A 22,841-nucleotide genomic window follows, 5' to 3' on the forward strand; every position below is an offset into this window, starting at 1 on the left:
TAACTTTTGAAAAGAAACCAGGGTATTCAGAAAGGGATTCGCTGGTCACACAGATGGTGTCAAAGCTCAGGATTGGATATTCCAGATTTTGGCTTCGATCCCAGCTGTGGAGACTTTTGGAAAGGGACAACACGTATCATAGAAAGCTGAGAAGATTTCAGGCAGGACCTGACCATGAGGGAGTTATTTTGAAACTTGAGATTAAGGAGTGACACTGTTCAGCACAAAGACAAGCAAACAATATTGTAAACTAGATCACATGAAGGAAATTATATATGGGCATAGAAAGAGGGATGGTAGTAGAGGATCATCTAAGCTGTCGACAGGGAAATTTTGGTTTAGATAGCTATATACTAGTGTCTCAAGGGATGCTAACAGGTATTTTTTTAAAGGCTAAATTAAATTTGGGGAATCCTACATTCTAGATCCTATTCTTTTAAAACAGCACATTACACACTAGCATAGTAAAGCCTTTGAGAAAATCCACAAAGAAAGCAATTTACCTTTGTTCAAGCTAGAGTTTGCCACCATTGTTAGGCTACCTAAATACTTACTAATATCCACTGTGGGACACTAATATTCCAACAGACCAGTTTAGAAAACCTGGATCTATACCAATACACCAAGTATTAATGACAGAAATTAATCAACAACCAAAAAACTTCACAAAAGTAAGACAAAGTAGGGTGAACGAAACAAACATGAAACAATAATATATGGAGGTAAATACTATCTCATAGAGAAACCGAGACTTTGGAGTATGGGATTTGGGGCTGGGGTAATAACAATATAATGGTATGTTTTAGAAGAAGAAAACAAATTCAGTGTAATGATCTCAAGTAGCACTTCATATAAAGAAGATAAACAGGGAAGTTCATAGAAGTGGGAATGGAATCACGTGGGGAACATTCAGTGTAAGGGAGGGAAATGGAAGAGTGTGACTGCGAGCACACAACAGCACATCAGAAAGCCATGGCATAACAGTAATGAATGATTTGATTTCTTGAGAAATCCTTCTGATAAAATCAGAGAATATGAAAAATTTATGCCTTGCGTTGCTGATAATTTTAATCTCTCAATAAATGGAAGCAGCAGTGAGAAATGGGATTTAGTGTCAGTTTAATTTTAACAAATATGGGAAGAGTGGTTGGTCATTTAGAGATACTGGAAACTTTGGGAGAAAGCCAAGTACTCATAAAATCCAGCCTCTCCATAATCCTGTCAGAGATGTTTTACAGAGGATTTCTCAGAAACATTGAAGTCTGCTGCTAACATTCTGCAGTCACGCTGAAGAACTCCAGAGGCAGCCAAGGCACTGAGTGCCAGGCAGCTCCTGTGGCTGTGCTGCTGTGTTGAAAAGAAACAAAGGATTCTACACAGTCAAAGAGCACCAGATTCTCCATGTAAACATACTGTAGAACTGTATGAACTGGAACAAAGTGGCGCTGGAATAAAAACAAATTAGTAGTACAGAGAAGATACCTCAGAAATAGATAAAAATATACATAAGGATATATCTCTGATAAAAGGCAGAAGTAAGTCAGTGGGGATGTGGAAAATTGCATTATATATCAATTTCTAGAGAAGGCAAACCTTTCTGTATTTAGAAGTAGAATGAAGAAATAAAGAAAAAAATAAACATAAAAATTTTTTAAAAGAATCAACATTAAGGGGCAAAAAACAAACTAGATAAATGTTTTTAGGAAATATTAAGTCAAAAGATTAAAATGCTTAACAAATGGACAAATATAAACCAATTTTTTAAATTACCAAGAACCTATCATGATAAACAGATATAGCATGAGAATAATCTAAATAATAATAACAAAAGAGGAAATGTAAATAGAAAAGAAATGGGAAAAGGAAAATAAACAAAGGTAGTTATAAAAATATTTAAGGTAAAATAATAGGATGCCATATTTCATTTCAAATTAGTAAATATTAAATACATATGCATATTTTGGAAATTAAATGTTCATTTCTTTTGATCTACTAGTTCTACATTTAGTATTCTGTTCAAGGAAAATAATTCTAGCTGTTGAAAATTCCTATGCATAAAAATGTTAATTGTATCATTCTCTGTTAAAAAAAAAAAAAAACCAGGAAAAAGAAAGGAAAAAATAAGAGCTAATGTTTAATGAATGCTTACTATATAGAGCTACTATATGAGTTATTTTATGTAAGTTATCACATTTAAGTCTCACAACAGTTCCATGAAATAGATATGATTACCATTTTATGGAAAGGTAAAATGCTTTCACATGCTCAGAGAGATCAAGTTCTCTAAAGGAATTTGGCTAGTAAGAGTGAAAACATAGAAACAGCCTAAATGTAAACAGTAGAATGGTTATTTACTTGATGAATCATTTTAATTTTTTTAATATAAAATTATAAAATGGAAAAATGGTTTAGGACAAGATGTTAACAAAAATTCATTAAATAAAATTTTATATTCAATATGATTGAAATATTTGTGTAGAAAAAAGATGGGAAGGAAATACAAAAACACTAACCAAATACAATAGAACCTCACCCTGAGATTGTGTCAACAAATGTAATAAGCTGGTGGCCCTGAGAACAAAGCAAAGTGCAGTTAAATTGTCAGCTGCAGAGATGATGGAGGGAAGCCCAGAAAGACCCTGAAAGGCTCGAAAACAGTTTAAGCAATTTGGCTAATACAGGAGATAGCGTAATTCAGGGCAGATATGGTAAATCTTCTATAACGAGTAGGGCTGTAATTCTTTTCATGGCAGGTTGCTGGGAAAATCGTAAATTGGTCATGGGTAAAATGTCAGAAAGCTCAAATCATAAGAAAAATAATGAATTATCAAGGTTTTGGCTTACTCTAGAAGTCGCACAACATTTTCTGAGCGAAGTGGGAGGTGAGACGAGAAAAAAGTAATTTCTGCTATATGAATGTTTTTGTTAGGCAGATAGGAAAATGGGTGGAAAAAATGGAAATCTTTACTCTGAAGTTATTGGAAGGAAATATCTGCCTAGATTAGCTTTAGGGAAAAGGGGCCTGGAAAACACATGTTCAAATCATTGGAAATGTCATTTATATACACACACCCCTGCAGCAGATTAATCTTCCATGTATGAATTTTATAGCATTTTTGGAAATTGTAGAAATATTCTAAGTATGTTTCATAACTCAATCTTTGTCTTTCTTTTTTCTCTGTCTACCGCTTTGCCCTGTCTCCTGTCCACTCTCATGTTCTTTCTTGTTATATTAAAAAAGAAACCATATATTTATTTATATATGTATATATATATGTGCACATACATCTGTATACATATATACATACATGTACACATATATAGACACACATATATAAAATTTATTATAGCTAATTTAGAATTTTTCATCTATGGTCACTATTAACAAAAAAGGAAACCAAATGCTTGGTCAACACAAAGTAGACAGGTTTGAGGGTGCAGAACTCAGAAACATTTCAAAGGCAATTGGTTTCTCTTAAGGGCACACAATCTACCCTCACCTAACTTGACAACCCAAAGTAAATTGTTCTTCTGCCATTAATAATAATGACCACAGCATAATAACTGTTACCTCTCCATTCAAATTCTGAGAGGGCAGGGGCCATGCCTGTTTTGTTTACCACTGGAGCCCCTGCAACAGGACAGTGCCTCCATGAATATTTGTTGAATGAGTGAGTGAATGAATGAATGAGTGAGTGATGAATATTCAAATCCTATTTATCCCTCCAGAGTCAGCTCAAGTTCCACCTTCAGGACTAACATCTTCCCTCAGAGCCCCAGTGATTGATCTGATAATTACTACTTGACTAGTCTGTGCCACTACTTAACACCCGATTCTACACATTATTTCTACTGTTGTTTTTGATTGCTGTTTTTTTTAATTTAGGGAAACAGGTTCTTCAAGGATCCATATATGTATATATATTCTATTTCCCAAAGCACTTTTTACAGGGCACATGTAAAATCCTCAATAAACACGTATTAAATTAAACAATGAAATATTTTAAATGACCTTTGATTTTGTGATATTTCTAGACATGTTCTCTATTAAATACATTGTATTATGATTCCAAAGTGTGATAGACAGAACACATGGAATTTAGTGTTCGTTGAGCTGAGTTTCTAGCTCTGCTTCTTCAATGCCAGAAAAGTCACCTAAACTCTGGTCTTCTGTTTCCTTATTTGTAAAATGGAAACATGAAAAGAGCAACAACAAAAATAAATATCTACCTATCTCAAAGGGAAGATAATGTATGTGAATGCGGTTTGCAAATTGGAGGGCAAATACTAGCCATTCTATTTGCCAATCTAAAAGATGCAACTGATGTTGCAAGGCTACAGAGGATAGATGCTGCCTGTAAACAGGCTGGCTTTTTCTGAGAACAGCTACTAGGCAGAAGAACAAGGTGATGAGAAAAAGAATCTCAACCATAACCTGCCAAACATGCTCCAGTTGTACATCAAAGACCATGTTCAACACTAGCTGCTGAAGAGATTACCGGGCACCTGTCACCCGCACCCTTTGGCACGGCTGCAAGTGTCTTCGAAACCAGGAGAGAGCTTACCAGACACGAGCTGCTGTCCAGGCAACCCCACAGGAACCATGCCCAAGTTATTCATGGCTGTGGCCCAGGCTGTCGGACCCGTCACGGACATGTTGAGCTGGGTTGTGTCTATTGCTATGCTCCCCAAACCATCGGCTGCTGTGGGGAAAAACAAACTGACTTACAATCAATAGGCAAGGGTGTTTGTTTTAAAGGAAATCACATTTCTAGAGATGTGAGGCTTCATTTAACACATTCCCAAACCACAGAAAAATAAAGCACTATGATCTACAGCAATGTTTTCTCCAGACATAAACATAAAGCGTTTCCAAATACTTTCTCGGAGGAAATTTAATGACATGTAGTTTATATTATACACAGCATGACATTAAGGAGGTACCCCTGGAAAAAACTGAAGAATTGCTTCCTTCTGCCGGTGAAACAACATTAGTTAAGTTACAAGGTTGAGAGGCAAAGCAGTAATACTCTCTTGGTAAAGCAAGTCAACTGGCTTAGTAGACTAAGAATAAATAAATTCATCTGTTTCCAGGTGAAATTCTCAAGAAGGCATGCCTTCTAACTATCTACTAGATAAACAGTTGTCAAGTAGTAAAACTGGTGAATTAATTCAGTGTTACTTTATAACATATTCCTTCCTTTACAAACTTTTACATCATCACATTAAGCAAATGTAGGTGTCTACCTATGGTGACTTTCATAAATGCTGACTTTCATTAAAAAAACAAAAAACAAAAAACCCAACAAATAAAATTAAAAAACAAATAACGCAAAGCTAAAAACAGCAGAATGTGTCAACCTTGATTTAATGCTCTTGATTTTCACTAGTTCCACAGCCTAATTTCTTGCAGGGCCCAGGCTCCTGGTTCAACGGATATTTTCATGGCCGAGCAAGCTTTTCCACTAAGAACTTAAAATGCCTTGTTTGTGTCCTGTGCTAGCCATCGACATTTACCTGCAGCCATCATCTGAGGAAGCTCCTGGGGACACTGGGCAATGCTCTCAACTCCACCTGCATCTACCACTGAATTACGAGCATCGTGCGGGGCAGGAGCACTTTGATGGCTGAGTGCGGGGTCCCTTCGGAGGTCATCGGATTCTGCAAAAGGGGACGAAGTGTGGTGAGACACCATAATAGTTAACTGAGAGAGAACTTCAAGGGACAAATTGTTGTCTATTCAATAACAAAAACAAACAACACAGAACAATGTTCAGACGCAGGCACAGAAGTAAATCTGCTTCCTGTCCCTCGGCAGCTGTCCTGCGGCTCCATTTCGGAGCCCTGTGAGATGTGCGGGTCTTCCACTCACCTTGTGCCAGGCTGGCTGAGTGAACAGCACCGTCTGTGAGCACTTCAAATGCCTTGCTCCCACTGAAGAGCCTTCACAAACGGGGCTTATCAGTCCTTGCACAGCCTCTTCGACACACGACACATCAATGGAGGGGCAGACTCTGGGCTAAACATGATTTTTTTAAGTTAAAAAATTAACTGATGTTACTTTGGAAGATGGCCATCTGTGAAATGTATTCAGAAAGAGAAAAGGTCGGGAGGGGGAAGAAAAAGCAAGAACCCACTTGCTGTGAGGCTGGAAGAGGAGGGTACCTACATTACAATAGTCGGAAAAGGCGAAAGGGAAGAATAGCATGCTGTCCCTACAAGAAGATCTGGAGGGTGTCGGGCAGCAAAGGAAAAGCATTTGTTTTTTTAGCTCTATGGAAAGTTCATTTTAATTGGCCATAATTTGTTTGGTCTGACTTTTCCTTAGAATCGCACAGTGTGTGTGTGTGTGTGTGTGTGTGTATGTGTGTGTGTGTGTGTGTATGTGTGTGTGTGTGTGTGTGTGTGTGTGTGTATTTAAATTAGATTTTTAAAGCATTTTTCTAATAAATATAAATAACAATAAAACATTAAAGTTACAAAGTGCAAAATATCACACTATTTATAAAATGCTATGACTTCTCTCCATCCTCAGAAATGCAAAAACAGAGCATTCATACATGCGTATTTTAAGTGTACTTTCACCAGTTCAAAATTTGGATGAGTGACCTGACAAGTTTTACCTTAAGTAGACTCAATATAGCAACTGAGTTTAAACACTTGCTTTTATTTTGGTATAAATTTGGAAATTTTTCTAATCTATGTTTCTGTTAATAATTTTAGAATTAGATGTTATGGTTAGTCAATTAATCTAATGTGAGGTTTGAACTTTTTATGGTATGTTCTTTTATTTCTTTGATTCTTAGGTACAAGAATCAGTAATCTCTTGACCACTGGACTGTCACAAAGAACTTCTTGCCAGTTGAGCGGAAGTTTAATTCAAATGGAAGCTCAGGTTTCAATATCTCAAGGATAGTGGATAATGAGTAAATGAATTTTATGGTCTCAACAAATCCGTAGCCCTCAACTAGAGGACAGTGAGAATTTTTTTTTTTTACAATTGTTTATCAGGAAGATGAAACATCTTCATCATCTAGCAGTGAATGATTTCAACTTTGGGAGCAAATTGTATTCCGAATAAATATTTAGACCTTGCCATTAAACTCTACTACCAAAATGAATTCAGAACTTGCTTATATACTGTGGATCAATTTTCTTACGTAATGAGTGTCATCAGACAAAGAGATTCTTACCATATAAAATAAATTCAGTAGCATAAGAAATATGCAGCTAACCTAAATGTCTGCCCTGTAGCTATCCATTCATCAGCAATATTTCTATGATCAAACCTCAAAGCACTTTTCTGTCTCCATCTCCAACCACTTCAGAGCACCAAGGCAGAGTCAGGCTAGACTGTGCTCATTCTTTTGTTCAAATGGCCCTGCAGTAGAGCTGTTTCAGATCATCGCAAGGTCACTATTTGTCTTACTTATCTCTCCAAATGAAGTTTAGTTGGCTGGCTTCCTTCTAGCTTGGATTCTCCCCAAATGGGCATTAATCACACCTTTTTTTCTGTGTAATGAGTCTGTAGCTCTGGAACACTATATCAGGGAACATCCCTTCACTTTGTAGGCTTTATGACTTGTGCCTGACCAGCCATGTTTCACCTTGACTTTTTGCTAGAGTGTTTTAGGAATGGCGTTAACTTTCCTTGGCTCTATAACTGCCTGTTCCAATGGCAGTTTTCACCTTAGTGATTACAGTCCTAGAAAGGGGCATCAAATGTCCTGGAGACCCATAGTTTCTACCTACACTTTTCATGGCCATCTTAACAAACTGTGACTGTTTCATTGAAAAAAAGCATTGCTCTGTTGGCAGGATGTGGTTTGTAAACCTTGATTTGTCCCCCAGTCGAACACTATGACATTCAATTTATTACATTTCTTCAATCTTCCAATTCAAAGGTTTTAATGACACAACTTCATGTGGTTATCATGTACCTAGCTAGGATAGTGATTCCAAAGTTGAGTTCTTGTCACATCTTAGGCACTTCCAATAGTCTCAAGACTACCATGACATTATTTACAAAATGCATATTGATTTGGTAACATGGCTGGGAAGAAAGGTGATACTTTTAATTAATTACTACCTAGTAATTTATGAATAGCTGCAAGGGCTATTTTTTGTACTTTACTAACATCTATCCTTCCTATTGAATACCTGCCTCCTTAAATGATTCAAGACCATAACACCTAATTTATCATTCACATCAATTTTTCTGCCTTAGTTTTCTTACTCCTAAACTATAGAAAAGATTAATATTCTTAATGATATTTATTCAAACACATATGTGAGGAGTTAAACATTACAGCTAATAGAGCACTTCGAATATAGCAGGCAATAATTATTATTATTTTATCTGGAAGTGTGGCATTCCCATTAAGGTACCCTCAAATCTTTGTGTTCTGGTGGATCATTATGTAATTAACTTTAAAACAGTAACACTTGATATTTCTTTTCTTTTTGTCTTTTTCATGACCGGTACTCAGCCAGTGAGTGCACCGGCCGTTCCTATATAGGATCCGAACCCACGGCGGGAGCGCTGCACTCTCCCGAGTGCGCCACTGGCTCGGCCCAACACTTGATATTTCTAAAAGTAAGTGTTGTCCTAGTTTTCTGGGCTGCACCTAAATTGTAGCAGAATATTTCATTTTCCATAATTTCTTTATAAAATAATATAATACAACGTAAAAGATGTATAAATTTTTTCTCTCTAGTTTTTTTTTCTGCCTATGAAAGTATAAAAGCTTTCAAGAGATTCATGACCAGTTATGAAATCGGCAGTTTCTACTTATAAATTTTAGTGAGATATGATCACCACAAAACAATCAGATGTACAAAATGCTAAGGACGACTGAGTTTAGTTTTGTCTAAGGCTTAATGGATATATAATCTGTTCTTTGTTAAGATGTATTTAAGTAGGGCTGACCCCGTGGCGCACTCAGGAGAGTGCGGCGTTGGGAGCGCAGCAGCGCTCATGCTGCAGGTTCGGATCCTATATAGGGATGGCCGGTGCACTCACTGGATGAGCACGGTGCGGCCCGTCACAAAAAAGACAAAAAAAAAAAAAAAAAGATGTATTTAAGTACAAAATTACAAAATTTCATACCCAATTTCATAAGTGTTCAGCATTATGCTCAGTATTTCAGCGAGAGAAATAGTTTTTGAAACTCACCAAGCCTATGAAAATACCAGCTGACCTAAAAAAGGGCACGGGCTGTTCCCGCTCTTAATAACATAATCACTTCTAACTCTTTCCAGCTTTTATAGGTACAAAAGACAGACACATTGTGAATAATAAAACCCACCTGTAACAGTCCACAAAACATATCCTATTTAAAGAAGGTAGAGATCAGTAGGCATTAAAAATTCTTTTTGTTAAAAAAATAAAAATAATAATATTTTGTTTGATCTAATCCTTAGGTTCATACCTACTTCAATATCAAAATGATGACAGTGAGAAAATCAGTTTATTAAGTTTTTGTAAAGAGTTGTTACCAGAGGAAACCTATTTCATATGATATCTGAAACCTTATTTTATAGGAATTCTTCATAGTTTATATTTATAGTAAAAAAAAAAAAATACATTTCCATCCAAAGTTCATTCTCCTCTTCTATCACCAAGTTATTTAACTTTAATCTTCATGTAATCCATAGGGTACTCTCTTGAAGTTACGAAAATGATCTATAGTTTAAAACAATATAGAATATTGTTAATAGGTGTTACTTATGTATTAACTCCATGATTTTTAAGCAACTGGTCTGTGGATAATAAAGGAGACACTTCTGCCTCCTGTAACGGTAAACAGCAATTGTAGACCGATCTTTCCAGTGAAGAACAACTAAAAATCTCCATGTCTTTTGTCGGTTTTGTAAAATTCTTACTACCTCTTCAAATAAAAAAGGAGCTCAAAGGGCATGCTCTAATTATCATAGAGGGTTACTGTAGTTGGTTGAAGTATGTCCCCCCAAAACTTGTTGAAGCTTAAATTGTGTCTCCCAGGCTTTATGTATTAGAAAACTTAGCCCCTACTGTGACTGATAAAAGGGTGGGAAATCCTATTACAGTAACTGAAAGGTAGAGCCTTAAAGAAGTGACTGGATTGTAGCACTATGTAGTAGTGAATGGATTAAAAATGGTGGTCAGGGGTGTGGTTCTGAGGATTCTAAAAGAAGAGAGAAGAGAGTCTGCCTTTCTTGCTGTTCTCTCTGCTTCCACCATCTTGCAGAGTGAGACCCCTGGGTCACTGTCGCCACCGCCAGATGGACTTCGGACTTCCCAGCCTCAGAAACTGTAAGCAATAAATGTTGTTTTTCTTTATAAATCACCTAGTTTCCAGTATTTTTTTTTATAAGCAACATAAACAGACTAATACAGTTACTAAACAGGCTTCTAAGGAGAATAGGTCCTGTTAACTACTGGGTGTTTTGTTTTACTGATCAGGGAGATGAGTTGAATCTGCAAGTTTGGGGCACAGTGGAATTGCTCTACAAAGTGTTGTGAAACAGAACACAAAAGCTGAGTGCCTTGAAAGGGAAGAAAAGATCTTTGGTGTCCACAAAAGAAAAAGGGACTACAGAGAAGAAATATGACCAAAGCAGAAATTTCAGGTGGTTCACTGGGAAGCATGTGATGTACATCTTTCCCCTGTCCCCTCTAAAGAAGTGTCAGCAAAGTCTACATTGCTCCTTAATTCTTGGATAGGAGTAAATTTTGGGGTGTTGACGGGGGCACTTAGAAGAGAGAGCTTAAAGAGGATAATGAAGAGGAAGCAGACGATGATTACCTAAGATCCTACACAATAAAGCATGATAAAGTTTTCAAGCTGTTAAGTATACAGGATGCTATTAATTAATGATCAATATGTGCTGATTAATGGGAAATAACAAGATTAAGGTTTTGAAGAAGAGATATAGATTAGGCATATTATAGGAAATTTCTGACAAGACTGTAAAGTAGGAATATCATGTCAAATAAAGCTAAAAAGCTCCTTCTCAGTGATGGAAAGTCACCTCTTAGAAACGATATGGGCCAAGGAAGGAGCCAGGCAAAGATCAGTTCAGATGGGGGTGAACACTACAGTACTTTCTACCAAGTCCATGAAATCAAGAGGTCTTCTTTAATATACAACTTATTACTTAAATATTTATAAAATCACTGAACTCTTCAAAAGTTTTCAGAAGTGTCACAATTTGGTATACATCACATCACAATGTACCTGAAGGAAGATTTATCCACTCCTATTCTAAGTACTTTTTCAGTTCTCCCTTTAAGACAAGAAGACAAAGGAAATATGTACACCATGCTCTGTGCTCCCATAGCCTCTGTACCTTTTTCTATGCCCGGACTTGCCACTTCATATTCCAATTAGTTGTTTATCTTTATCTCCCTAATAATCTATAAGCCTAGGATGATTAAGGAAACTAGTCACCTTTGCATACTCTGCAGCTATCAAGCACTGTACCTAGAATGTGGTAGATTTTCTATCTTCATAGATATATACACACACACATTATATTTATAAACTTATAAAACACTTGTTAAATTATATATATAATAAATATTTTATATGTATATATATATATTCAAATGAATACATGCATGGAAGGAAGGAATGATTGAAAATAAAAATGAAGAAAAAAAGGAAAAGAGGGAAGTAATAATGGAACACAGGAGGAAAACTTCAGTTCCAGGATTCAATCCCAAAGCTTGGAGGTTTAAAAGCTAAATAACGTAAGGGGGAAATTTTTCTTGGAAACTAGAACACAGATGAATTTAAAGTGTCAAAGAAAGACATTTTTAAAAATCTGTCAGATCTTTTAAGATAAGCTTTTGGTGCACTTAACAAGTCATCCTCTAAGATTTAAGATTCCACACCTCCCTGGCAACCAATGTAAGGTCATAAGCAGGTTACAGTGATGCTCTCCTTTTGTGAGACTTCTTGCAGCTGCTCTTTGAATGAGCCGAAATCTATAAATAACTGCATCTCCAGATCCATTAAGCAGTACATTACTGTAACAAAGGCATATATGTACAGGATTAAAGAAGTGAAATCATTGGAAGAAAGGAGAAGTTTCAATTTGGCATGCACTAGAGAGGATAAAAAGCAGATCTGGCCATTTCTCAAACACAAAATTCCATTATGTGTCTGTGATTACATCCTCCATTTTTCTACTTTGTCTAGCAGCCAATTTTAAACTAGAAATTATCTTCCTTCTATCTTAGGGAGGGGCTGGTTACTGAACGGATAAAGTTTTACCCATGACATGTCTGTTTTCAATGAACTCCACAGAGAGACAGAGATAGAAATGATCAGGTCTCCCTCTGATATCATGCAAAATGACCAAATTTGCCAAAGAGACAACTCAATTAGCATGGATAGGAGAGCAGATAAAAGCTGATTATCTTTTGACACAAAGGAAAATGTTAGTCGCCATTAAACATATAAGTGTAGAGAAATAATAGAGGTAAAATGATTTTCCTTAGAAAACCTTTGCTTTTGGAAAAAAATTACACTTTATATTTCTAAATCAAATAAATAATAAAAGAGTAATCTTGAGACCTTAAGGAGAAAGTACCTCTCTTTCCATTAAAAACAGAAAAGAAAACATGCCCAGATGCTACTATGATAACATGTAATTTCAAAGTCTTTGTATAGACAGGTTTTAAAATTCAGGACTTTCCACATTTAGACTATTTTGGATTTTCTGAAAGGGCAGTATTATACTTGAAGACTACTTAAGAAACATGTAATGGCTCAACTCATCCCCCTCATTAATGGATGTCAACCAATTACACAATCTGTTGTCATATGTTGTTTTCTACCTTTCAAAAAACATCTGCCATAGAAAAAGTTTTCACTGCTTGACTCTGCTGGTGAGTGAATTATTAAAGGAAGCAATATCATCAGTAAACACAAGACTGGACCCATTAAAACTAAGAGTCTCACTTTAAGCAAAGCTCTTCTGAGCCCCTGGGTTTCAGAATAAACACATCCAGGTTCACAAAGCATCTAGGTTTGAAGAGCTGGTGAAACCTGAGAGTTCATCCATTCCAACTTCTTCCAGATACAGAAGTCTCCAGAATGTTTCTGACCAGCCTCAGCTAGCGATGGGTACAGCAGCCACTGCTTCAAACAGTCTCAATGGTTCATGAGTTCTTTCTCCACCTGAGCCCTTGTCTAGAGAACAAGAGATCTAAATCCAAATTCTGTCCTTACATGCTACTTCTGCAGTGATGTGTGGCCTTGGAAAGGTAACTCTTCTACCCCTGGAAGAGGATACTGAAGTTTAATTACCATCTATGTAAGTCAGAAAAATTAATGAAAGTCAATAAGAACATTTCCGATAATTCTTGCCTCCTCTGAAATGACAAGCTTTTTCTGTGTTTACACTCTCTTTTTTCTCTTCACATTCCCATTTGAAGTTCTACATGGTAGACAAAGTAAACAGAAACTGTAACTAAAAATCTTTGCTATTTCAGCAAATGAACTGCTGAGAAAAGCAAGAGAGACCACGGAAAACCGTCCTTTTGAGAAAGGGGGCAGTGCTTCTGGAACAAGACTTTAGGTAGATTTCAGCCTTCAGAGACACAGCCAAGAGAGGTGAATTCTAAAAACCATGGACACGGCTACATGTCAAAGAACAGTTTTTTATACATGTACAGTATAGAAAGGCAATATTGGTCACATACTGGTCTTTTCAACCACACTAATATACAGAAAGCAATTTCTGTAAATATTATCATCTTTTATAGAAAGAAAAACAGACAATATATAATTTTATAATTTGTGCTGTTTTGTGCTCACTTTTTTCATTATGTACTCATTTCACACCTTGAACAAAACATGGAAAACATATTAAACTACAAAGCGGAACATTTTAATTGTAGTGGGTAAATAACTGATCCTGAAATGGCTGGAAACTCTGGTAAATGAGTTATCTATTTTCCAAAAAGTCCTAGTTAGAGTCCTTTAATATATGGAAATCTACCTCTAATAAAATCCAGAGCAGACCAGACTAGCCCGAGCTAGTTGCTCATCCTGTTTAACATTTCTTCTATTAGGGTCACAAAGAACATGTTAGTTACTCTTTAAACTAAAGTGCTCTGAATGATGTCATTGTAACCTGATGAATAAAGCATTAGCTCCACAGTCATGATCGCCCCAGGACTTACAGACTCAGCAGGACACCCCACTTACAATGTGTGGCCCTGGGCCAGAGACCTTGCTTTCCTTTTCTCTAAATGATCACCCACAGCCCTTGTCCATGCTCTGTACCAGTGAACAAGAGTCCTTGGGTACCCCAGGATGATCCTTTTTACTTCTCTGTGCCCCACAAATGGTGTGGTTACCTCATGGGGGAGAGAGGTGATTCGGAAGGCCTGGTGGAGTAGTTAGGGGAGGGCGACTGGAGCACTAGAGCCCGCTTGTGCAAATGTAGCAGGACATCCAGTGGGAAAATCCTTGTCTAGCAGGGCACATTTTGGGGAAATGGGCAAACCTTTGATGCTACTGGTTGTGTTCAGCACAATTCAAATGGCAGTTCTCGGACAGTGGGAGGCCTGCATGCCCCAAAGATATTCAGGTTCCTGAGGCTGGAGGCAGATTGGCAGAAGCACAGAAAGGTGGTACAGCCTCCAGGGATATCCATGATTAGAAGCTACAATCACTGTCCTGGCTCTTTCTTGATAGAGGACTATACATTCCAGCTACTTTTGGAGTCAGGGATCATCACACTTAAGAACTGGCTGCACATAGTGATCTCAGTGAGGCCCTCATAACCCAGAAAATCTCTGTGGAGGCTCCTGCCCCCCAAAAGAGGCAAGAGTATAAATGCTGATGGGAAAGCTCTGGCACTAAAGACAAGGTTGGAGGTCACTACAAAATGCTGCTGCTACAGTTCCAAATCCTTCTCTACTCTCTCTCTATCCTGGTCACAGATTTCCATAAAAAGCTGTACATGTGCTGCCATCCACCCCTGCCCTCCCCCATTAACACTCATTCTCTTTGTCAATAGGAGGAGATATTTGCCTCTTAAGAATACCATATAGAAATCCTTCCATATAAGGGGATGGCATCTGGAGAACTAAGTCCTCAAATAGAATCTCTTTCTCTACTACAGTCTTCCAGATCAAAGCATCAATCTGCATCTAGGATAGTAGCCTATCTTTCTAACTGTGGCTGTGTTATCAATCAGGCACTAGAAGCATAAGGTCTATAATAATATTGAAGACCTGAAAATATTTTGTGTCATCGCTCAATGAAAAGTACACTATCTAAAACAAATAATTATTTAATCAAACATCCATAAACTTTGTATTATGACAGCTCTAATTATCAAGATTAATATTCAGATAAAAGTCATTATTGCTGAAGATCATTTCTAAGTAGGCTTTCACACTTTGCAGAAATTCCCGAGTCTGTACAATTATGGAAAAATCAGAGCTGGTTTTAAATGAAAGAAAAAACTTGTAGGTAAACAATTTCAAAAGCAAAATTATAAAAATCCTGTCCAAATTTCCTATAGATAAAATCACACTGAATGCCAGATGTGAATGCATTTCATGTGTTTCATACAACAAGGGGTGAGACCTCCAAAAGTTATGCTGTCACTGCCTACAAAGGGTTTAAAAGCTGTGTTCTGAGGCATTCTCTGCCTCCTCCCTGCCTACAATGTGTAAGATAAACAAAACTATATTTCCCCTCACATTCACCAAACTCAGTTCAGGATCAAATGCCATCCTGTTATTTATTCGCAGATTACTTAAATATATTGGGGGAAGGTGAAGGGAGGAGTGAGCCAAAGTTGACCTTAAAGAACACAGATATGAGAAGAAAACATCTGGCCCATGGTAGTGAATGCAATTTCATGTTAGCTTAGAGTAATCGTGTTTATTTATGGTTTTATTATTTATAAAAAAGAAATTATGCTGAATGTGCTTTGTGGGAATTACAGTATATTGCTATTGCTACCATGGTTTATTATTTTCACTGCCAGATGGCTTAAACCCAACCTAAACAAATATTTTAAAAGAATTCCCACTAGCATTATTACATTTTTTCCTCTCTAGTCTTAATGAAAAAGATCTTCTGCTCTTCAAGTCCTCCACTGTCCATATTTGTGAGCGATTCTACATTTTATGGTTTATTATGAGATAATGTTTATTGTAAAATAACAACTTAAGAAAATAACCTGCAACTAGTGGTGGTTAAACAGTGCAGTGTATCAAGTTATGTATGGCATTTGAGTGCTACAGTGGCGGTCAACTCCAAATATTCACAAGGCCTGGACTATTATAGCAATTAGGATAATGGCTTTATTACTTGCACAATGAAGTAGACATGTGTTCCTGTACTTAACCAACTTGACACAGTCTCTACAACACACAGAGTTTATTAATAAGGCAAAAATAAGGTAGAAGTAACTGTAAGACATATAATCAACATTTAAAAAAAAATGCACCATTATTTCCAGATTTCCCACAGTACAATCTCCTAACACCAAAACCTTACTTTAATAGGGGTCATCTTCTTCATTCAAAAACACTCCCCAGACTCTTGCCACCAGTCTTAACTACCAGTAATTCAACTGTCCTTTCTTCTAGTAATGAAATTTGGAAGGAAATGCAGTGACACAGTTCTCGTCAATCTGAGAATAAACATCAATATATATTAGGAAGATGGAAACTAATACTTGTATATAAGAAAATTCTTATTTTAAAGGTATTATTATTAATGATAATACATGTAATGAGTTTGAACAAAGCTAAAATCTATAAAGTAAAAGAGGAATGTCATTCCTTTCATCCTTCCCCCTCAGCCAACCACACTTTCCAGAGGCGCCCACTGGGAACATAGCTTTCTATGTAACAGCCCCTCTGGTAAGTAAGCAGCTCATATCCTTGATCTCATGCCAGAAAAACCCCACAATAACCCATGAGAGAGATGTTATTACAACTTCATAAGAAAAGAAACTAAAGTTCAGAAGGTTAAGACTTTGGATCATTTACCCACGGTCAGAAAGCTAATGAATGGCAGAGCCCAGGATTCAGTTTTCCCTAGCTTGGGCCTGTTATTTTATATATTTGGGGAACTGAGGTTTTCTCCCAACAAAGAGCCAGACTAGGAGGTTTCACTGGCTCTAAAGACAGAAGAGTCTGGGATAAAGGATGAGTTCCATCCCCTGGGTATGCATTCATTCAGCAAATCTTTATGAAATGCTTACTGTATGCAGGTCACTGTGCTTGGTATCAAGAACGTAAGGGTAAGATACAGACCCTGTCCTCAAGGAGTTTACAATAATACAGTGCGGGAAATAAACTAAAAAACTGTACCAGATTTGAGCTTACTATAGTGTGGCAAACTAGAGACTCTCAGGAGACTGCCTATTATAAGAAAACAACAACTAGATTCTGGATAAAAGTACTTATTGATGTAGTGCTAGGCTTCTAAAAGAAAGTCTATGAGACACCACCACCACCAAAAAGAAAAAAGAAAAAAGTAGGCTGAAACCAGAAGCGTGAGCCATGAGCAGTAAGTAAAATGAAGCCAGAGTTGCTTGGAGGCAAAGTGCCAGTATAAGCCATGCACCAGGAGACAGCCTGCTGTGGCAAGGTGGAGCCACGGTCTGAGCCAGGTTCCCATGGCAATCAGGATGTGAAGCTGTGGTGTATCTTTACATGGTGTTTGCCCCAGTCAGCTCAAACCCTCTACTTCAATCATAGAAGTACACAGAGGATAGGATCCGAGCAAATCAGCAGAAATCACTGCTGAGAACAACTCAAGGCCCATGCTTTATTGAGAAGCACATTTTATGTCCTAAATTACAGTCAGAGTAATAACTGCATATTTAGAGAAAAAGAGAGGGAAGAGACACATAAGGTGCCTACCTTGGGTTGACCTGAAGTCCAAAATAGGCTTAACTTTGTCCAAATACATGTAGGGTAAAAATCAGTGATCTGGGCTGAGAGCTTGGTATAAAGAAGCTTTAAGCATCATCGCCATCAAGGACTGCCCAGAACTGTCCTCCCTGTGTAGACGGCTCCTATTTGCAACCTCCAATTTACCGCCACCCTCACCCCACTTCTACTGCCTGATGAGAGGTAAGGACAGCAAGATGGAAAGTCTGGGAGGTAAAGTCGGGTTACTATTACTTTTCTTTACCTTACCCCCTTTCTTCCCAAACCCCTTTCTATCCTACTTCTCTTACTTGTGCCTGATACAGTGTTTAACACAAGCTGTCTCATTACACTGGCAGCTAGGTACCAGGCAGGGGCCTGGAATTCAGTTCTTTTTCCCCGTCACCACAAACAAGAGCTACAGAAACTAGGAAGGGGAGGTACTGTGGAGCTGGGTAAAGCCACAAGCTGAATAAACCAGAAAACCTCTAATTCCTATTCTGAGGGATCACCGACATTTTGGAAGTGCTGGAAGCATCAGGGTCTACATTGGTTATCGTGTGACACACTTGAATCAAAGTCCCACTGAGTGCTTATTAGAATCATTACCCATTATGGCAGCTACTTTTGCATTCCCAGTAGAGATAAACTTAGGCCCTGAGAGCCAATCTGGGGACCTCACTCTCTGCCTATCCTATGAAATGTGCAAAGTAGTTTGGCAGCACAATTTGCATACCAGAGGAGAGCTCCTGTCACAAGTTCCCTGTGGGCCAATTTTCTGAGCTTTTCTATTTTATACTTTCAATCCTAATCTCACAAGTCATTGGAGGGGCTAAAGTATAATGCCTTTTGAAGTTGAAAAAAGTGGAACATTACGGGCAAAACTGTCAGATGTTTTGATAGTTAAAGTCCAGATCTCTTTAGATAGACCCTCATAAAGGAATACTTTAAACTACAACAGCAGTGAAAACTCCAATAAAGACAACTTCATGGGCCTATCTTGACAGCAACTATTCCACCCCTGAAAAGTACATATTCTGGTCTCTTTTTTTTTTCTACCAGTATTTTGGTTTAAATCATTGTTAGTACACATGAAAGCAGAATAATAAAGTAGGTAGTTTCAGCCTGTGTGTGTCAGGAGTGTGGCAGTAGCATCACTGTTTTGGACTGTAAACTCCTGTGGTCCAGTAGATGAAATAAAGGGAAAGACTTGTAGTGTCATCTTGATGTCTCAATCCAGTACCCAAAATTCAGAGCAATGACCAGTGATGGCAGGGATCTTTTGGATATATAATCTGCTGCTAGATGGCATACTTGGGAACTAAGGAGATGAGCAAGTCATATTAAGAAGGGCAGCAAATTAAAGAGAAAATGTGAGTTAATACTGAAAATGTGATACAGAATAAAATGAAGGTTATAGTTGTCTTTCCAATCAGAGTTGTACTGAGCTCAAATTGTTCCTGAATTTGCAAGCTCCTCGCTGAGCTAAATTGCAAAAATATGTTTATATGAGGAGAAAAGGTGATTTCTGAAATAAATTAAATGTAACACAACTGCTATAAATTCATATATGAAATACAGAAAAGCGTATTTCCTCCATGCCATGTGATCACAGTTTTGGTATATACAATTACATATTCTTATTTTATGCTATCCACTAGTTTTCTTGTATTTGCACATTTTTGACACAAATCAATGAAAGCATAAAAATTATAAGCACTGGAGGCTCAACATGGAGCCTAATGGAATGATTTAACTGCATAGCATTGCTTGTCTTGTCCATTGCAGCAGACAATGTGCACAACATTAATAGTGGTGTGTCACTGAGGTTGGAAGAACGTTAGAACCAGGTCAGAGAAGAAGCTGAGCCCAACAACCTACTCTTCAGTTTCTTCCCTTTACCTAAAACCAAACCAAACCAACCAGCCAACCAAACAGCTACTAGTTAATAACACATTTAAAGTTTGCTGAGAGGAAGACGTTAATAGCAATAACAAGACACAGGTTTACAGCAGGTTGTTTGCCCCATCCATTTATCTATGCATTCTCAACCAAAATTGGGAAACTGTAACACATGTGGTCAGAAGGTCTATTCACATTCACAATTTTTCTTCTTTCATCTTCATTTTTAAAAAAAATTCTTCAAAGAACCCTTTTCTAGATACAGGTGTTTTAAAATTCTGATCAGACTTGGCAGTGGGAAAAGAGCTGGGGAAATAATGGAGACTCCAGTACTAATGTGACACATTCACAAACCCTATGAATTTATAATGAGGGAACAATGTCCACAATTAGATTTGAAATGAGGTTTTCTTTGTGGATGTTCTTATAGTAAGTGGAGTATGAGTGGATTTTACTTTATATTCAGTAAATGATACCAAGTGCAAAAAATACGATTTAATAGAAAATAAAAGCAAATTGCTGATGGTTCATAGCTCTTTTTTTCTTCTAGATTTGCAGAAGTGTGGCAGTTTTTAAAATTGTATTTCATTTTATTTAAGTGCCACATACATGCCAAGGCACTGAATGGTACAGAAAGTTATTTTCAGTCGTGACCTAAAGCTGCCCTTTCACATTGTATGGAGAAGTTTTTGTTTGATTTGTTTTAAACTGTAAAAATAACTTCTAAATGTAGACCTTTGGGGAGAAAGATATTAAGATCCCCCATTTCCAAACTAAGCCATCTCAAGTAAATATAAAAAATATTAATAGTGTAGAAAATATGAAAATAAAGTGGGGTGATGGCTACTTAATTTGCATTTTGATGCTAAACCTAATTCTCTTCTTCATGTGGGTTGAGTTTCCAGCATCACAGAAGCATACACAAACAGCTTCCCATCATTCTGAGATGGTCTCCGAGGTCCTTCAGAATCTGGCTCCTGGTCACCTCTGCGACCTCATTTCCTACAGCTTTCTCTTTCCTGGAGCTGCCACAGCACAGGTCTTGTTACTTGTCCTTGAGCCTGCCAAGTGACTGTGCACTTGTGGTGCCTCCGGACACCTGCACAACCAACTGACCTCTGCCTAAAATAGCAACTTCAGTTACCTTCAGTTCTTCTATTAGCCTTACTTTTCTCCTTAGGATATCTCAGTATCTGGGTTATATTACACAGTTATTTCTTAGATAAGTAAGTCTTTCCTGAGAACAGGCTTATTTTTCAACATTTTAAATGTCTTTCCTGCTGAATCACCATCAGCCAAAACATTGCCTGGTACTTAGTAGACACACACCTCTCCCTCTCATAAGTACGAATTCATTGAATAAATATGAGTGTGTGTGTGTATGCACACACATACATGCGTGAGTATATATACACACACTGCATTAATCATGCCTTTTTATTTTTCATATTCCTGATGCTTTGACATCTGGGGTCTTGCTGACACTGGAATGACTGCCCCTCCCAGGATTAGAGATAGCGAACAACTCACCCTGGAGCCCCTTTAGCACCCTTCAAATGCAAACCAACCCGTCCAGATTCCATACTCTCAACTATCCCCTTTACTGGGCTCTCACATGCTGAGCCCCTATTCCTGTGCCCTAATCACCCCAAGGCCAGGTATCAGACCAGTAGAGAAAGCCCTTGTATCCCAGGGCTCACTTAAATTATTTAAACTAGCCAATTGTAATTCTGCTTGCCCAGTCTTTCCCACAGAAACCGAAATAAAGGCTCTTGACGACGTTATCCTCTTACTTGCTCCCCCCTTCTGATTGACCCTGGTGCTTCCCTTTTGGGTCCCTGCGGTGAGGCATGCCCCTGCACCCTCCTGCTGGGGACTATGAGTAACAAACTGCCTTGCAGTGGCAATCGTCTCCTGATCTGTTGGCCTCACCATATCTAAATAATAATAAAAACTATATTTTAAAATGCAAACAAATTTATTAGATGACTCAACCAAATGAAATTCACTGTATTTTCAAGGAAAATGAAATATAATCACCACCAGGAGTTATGGTTTTCCTGGGCTCACAAGAACTAAAATGATTTTGACATTTTAAAGATTTATATATAATTTAGCCTCCATCTCAACCCTGAGATGAATTTATGGATTGTTTTTGTGGTTACTATTGTTGGCTTCTACTTTGACCCTCAAGCTCTTTTTGGATTTAGACACCATTAATCCAAGCAAGCAGCCCTGCCTTATTCTTTTTGCCACATACAAATAATTAACCCTATGAACCAAACACCAATAAACTCTCAATAAAACAGATATGCACTACGGACTTTGGATGATGATGTGTCAGTGTAGGTTCATCAGTTGTAACAAATGCACCAGTCTGGTGGGGGATGCTAACAATGGGGGAGACCATGCATGACTGGGGGGAAGGGGAATGTGGGAAATTTCTATACCTTCTCAATATTGCTGTAACCCTAAAACTGCTCTAAAAAATAGTCTTAAAAAAACAAACATACATACACATACACCTGTTTATTGATTCTCTTTAAATATAAGGAAATAATAAATCCTATCCATAATTTCCTAAATTATAACTAGCTTCAAAAGTAATAAGGGCACATTTCCAGGACTTGAAGCACTCAGGGAGTTTTTTCAACATATTACAACACAGTTGTTCTCTTTTCATTCCAAAAAATATAGTTCAAGTTGTTCCATGGCCCATTGGTCAGATGCCTCAATGTTCTCTGCTGGAACACACCTCAGGAAGGACTAGGCCAGGGCCTGATGACGGCACGGCAACCACAGAAACTGATCCTGGGAAACTGACCTTTGATATACTCTTGTAATAAGCTCAGAGGAATGTGTTGGGTGGCTATCCATTACTTGCATCTGGTAAGGACAAAGGCTTGAGACTGGAGTCTCTAGCACAGTAGGGATGGGCTGGAAAGATAGACAGATATCCACAGGAATGACCAAGGGAGCTTCTAGAATGAGTTGGAGGGAGCCCCAACCCAGTCACTTGCTAACCTTGGCAGTGGAGCCT

At 37.7% G+C, this 22,841-nt stretch overlaps 1 protein-coding gene across 1 annotated transcript in view; it reads right to left on the reverse strand.

The window, feature by feature from the left end:
- Positions 1–5,593, reverse strand: part of ENOX1 (ecto-NOX disulfide-thiol exchanger 1) — a 186,975-nt gene extending 181,382 nt beyond the window's left edge. The window contains exons 1-2 of the mRNA XM_063102878.1: positions 5,518–5,593; positions 4,566–4,703 (exon numbers count right to left, since the gene is read on the reverse strand). Of these exons, the coding sequence (XP_062958948.1) occupies positions 4,566–4,703; positions 5,518–5,530 (151 nt within the window). The 5' untranslated portion in view covers positions 5,531–5,593. The remainder of the gene's footprint in view (positions 1–4,565; positions 4,704–5,517) is intronic.
- Between the last annotated feature and the right edge of the window lie 17,248 nt (positions 5,594–22,841).

Source organism: Cynocephalus volans, chromosome 7 (genome assembly GCF_027409185.1).
Source record: "Cynocephalus volans isolate mCynVol1 chromosome 7, mCynVol1.pri, whole genome shotgun sequence".
Taxonomy (NCBI): domain Eukaryota; kingdom Metazoa; phylum Chordata; class Mammalia; order Dermoptera; family Cynocephalidae; genus Cynocephalus; species Cynocephalus volans.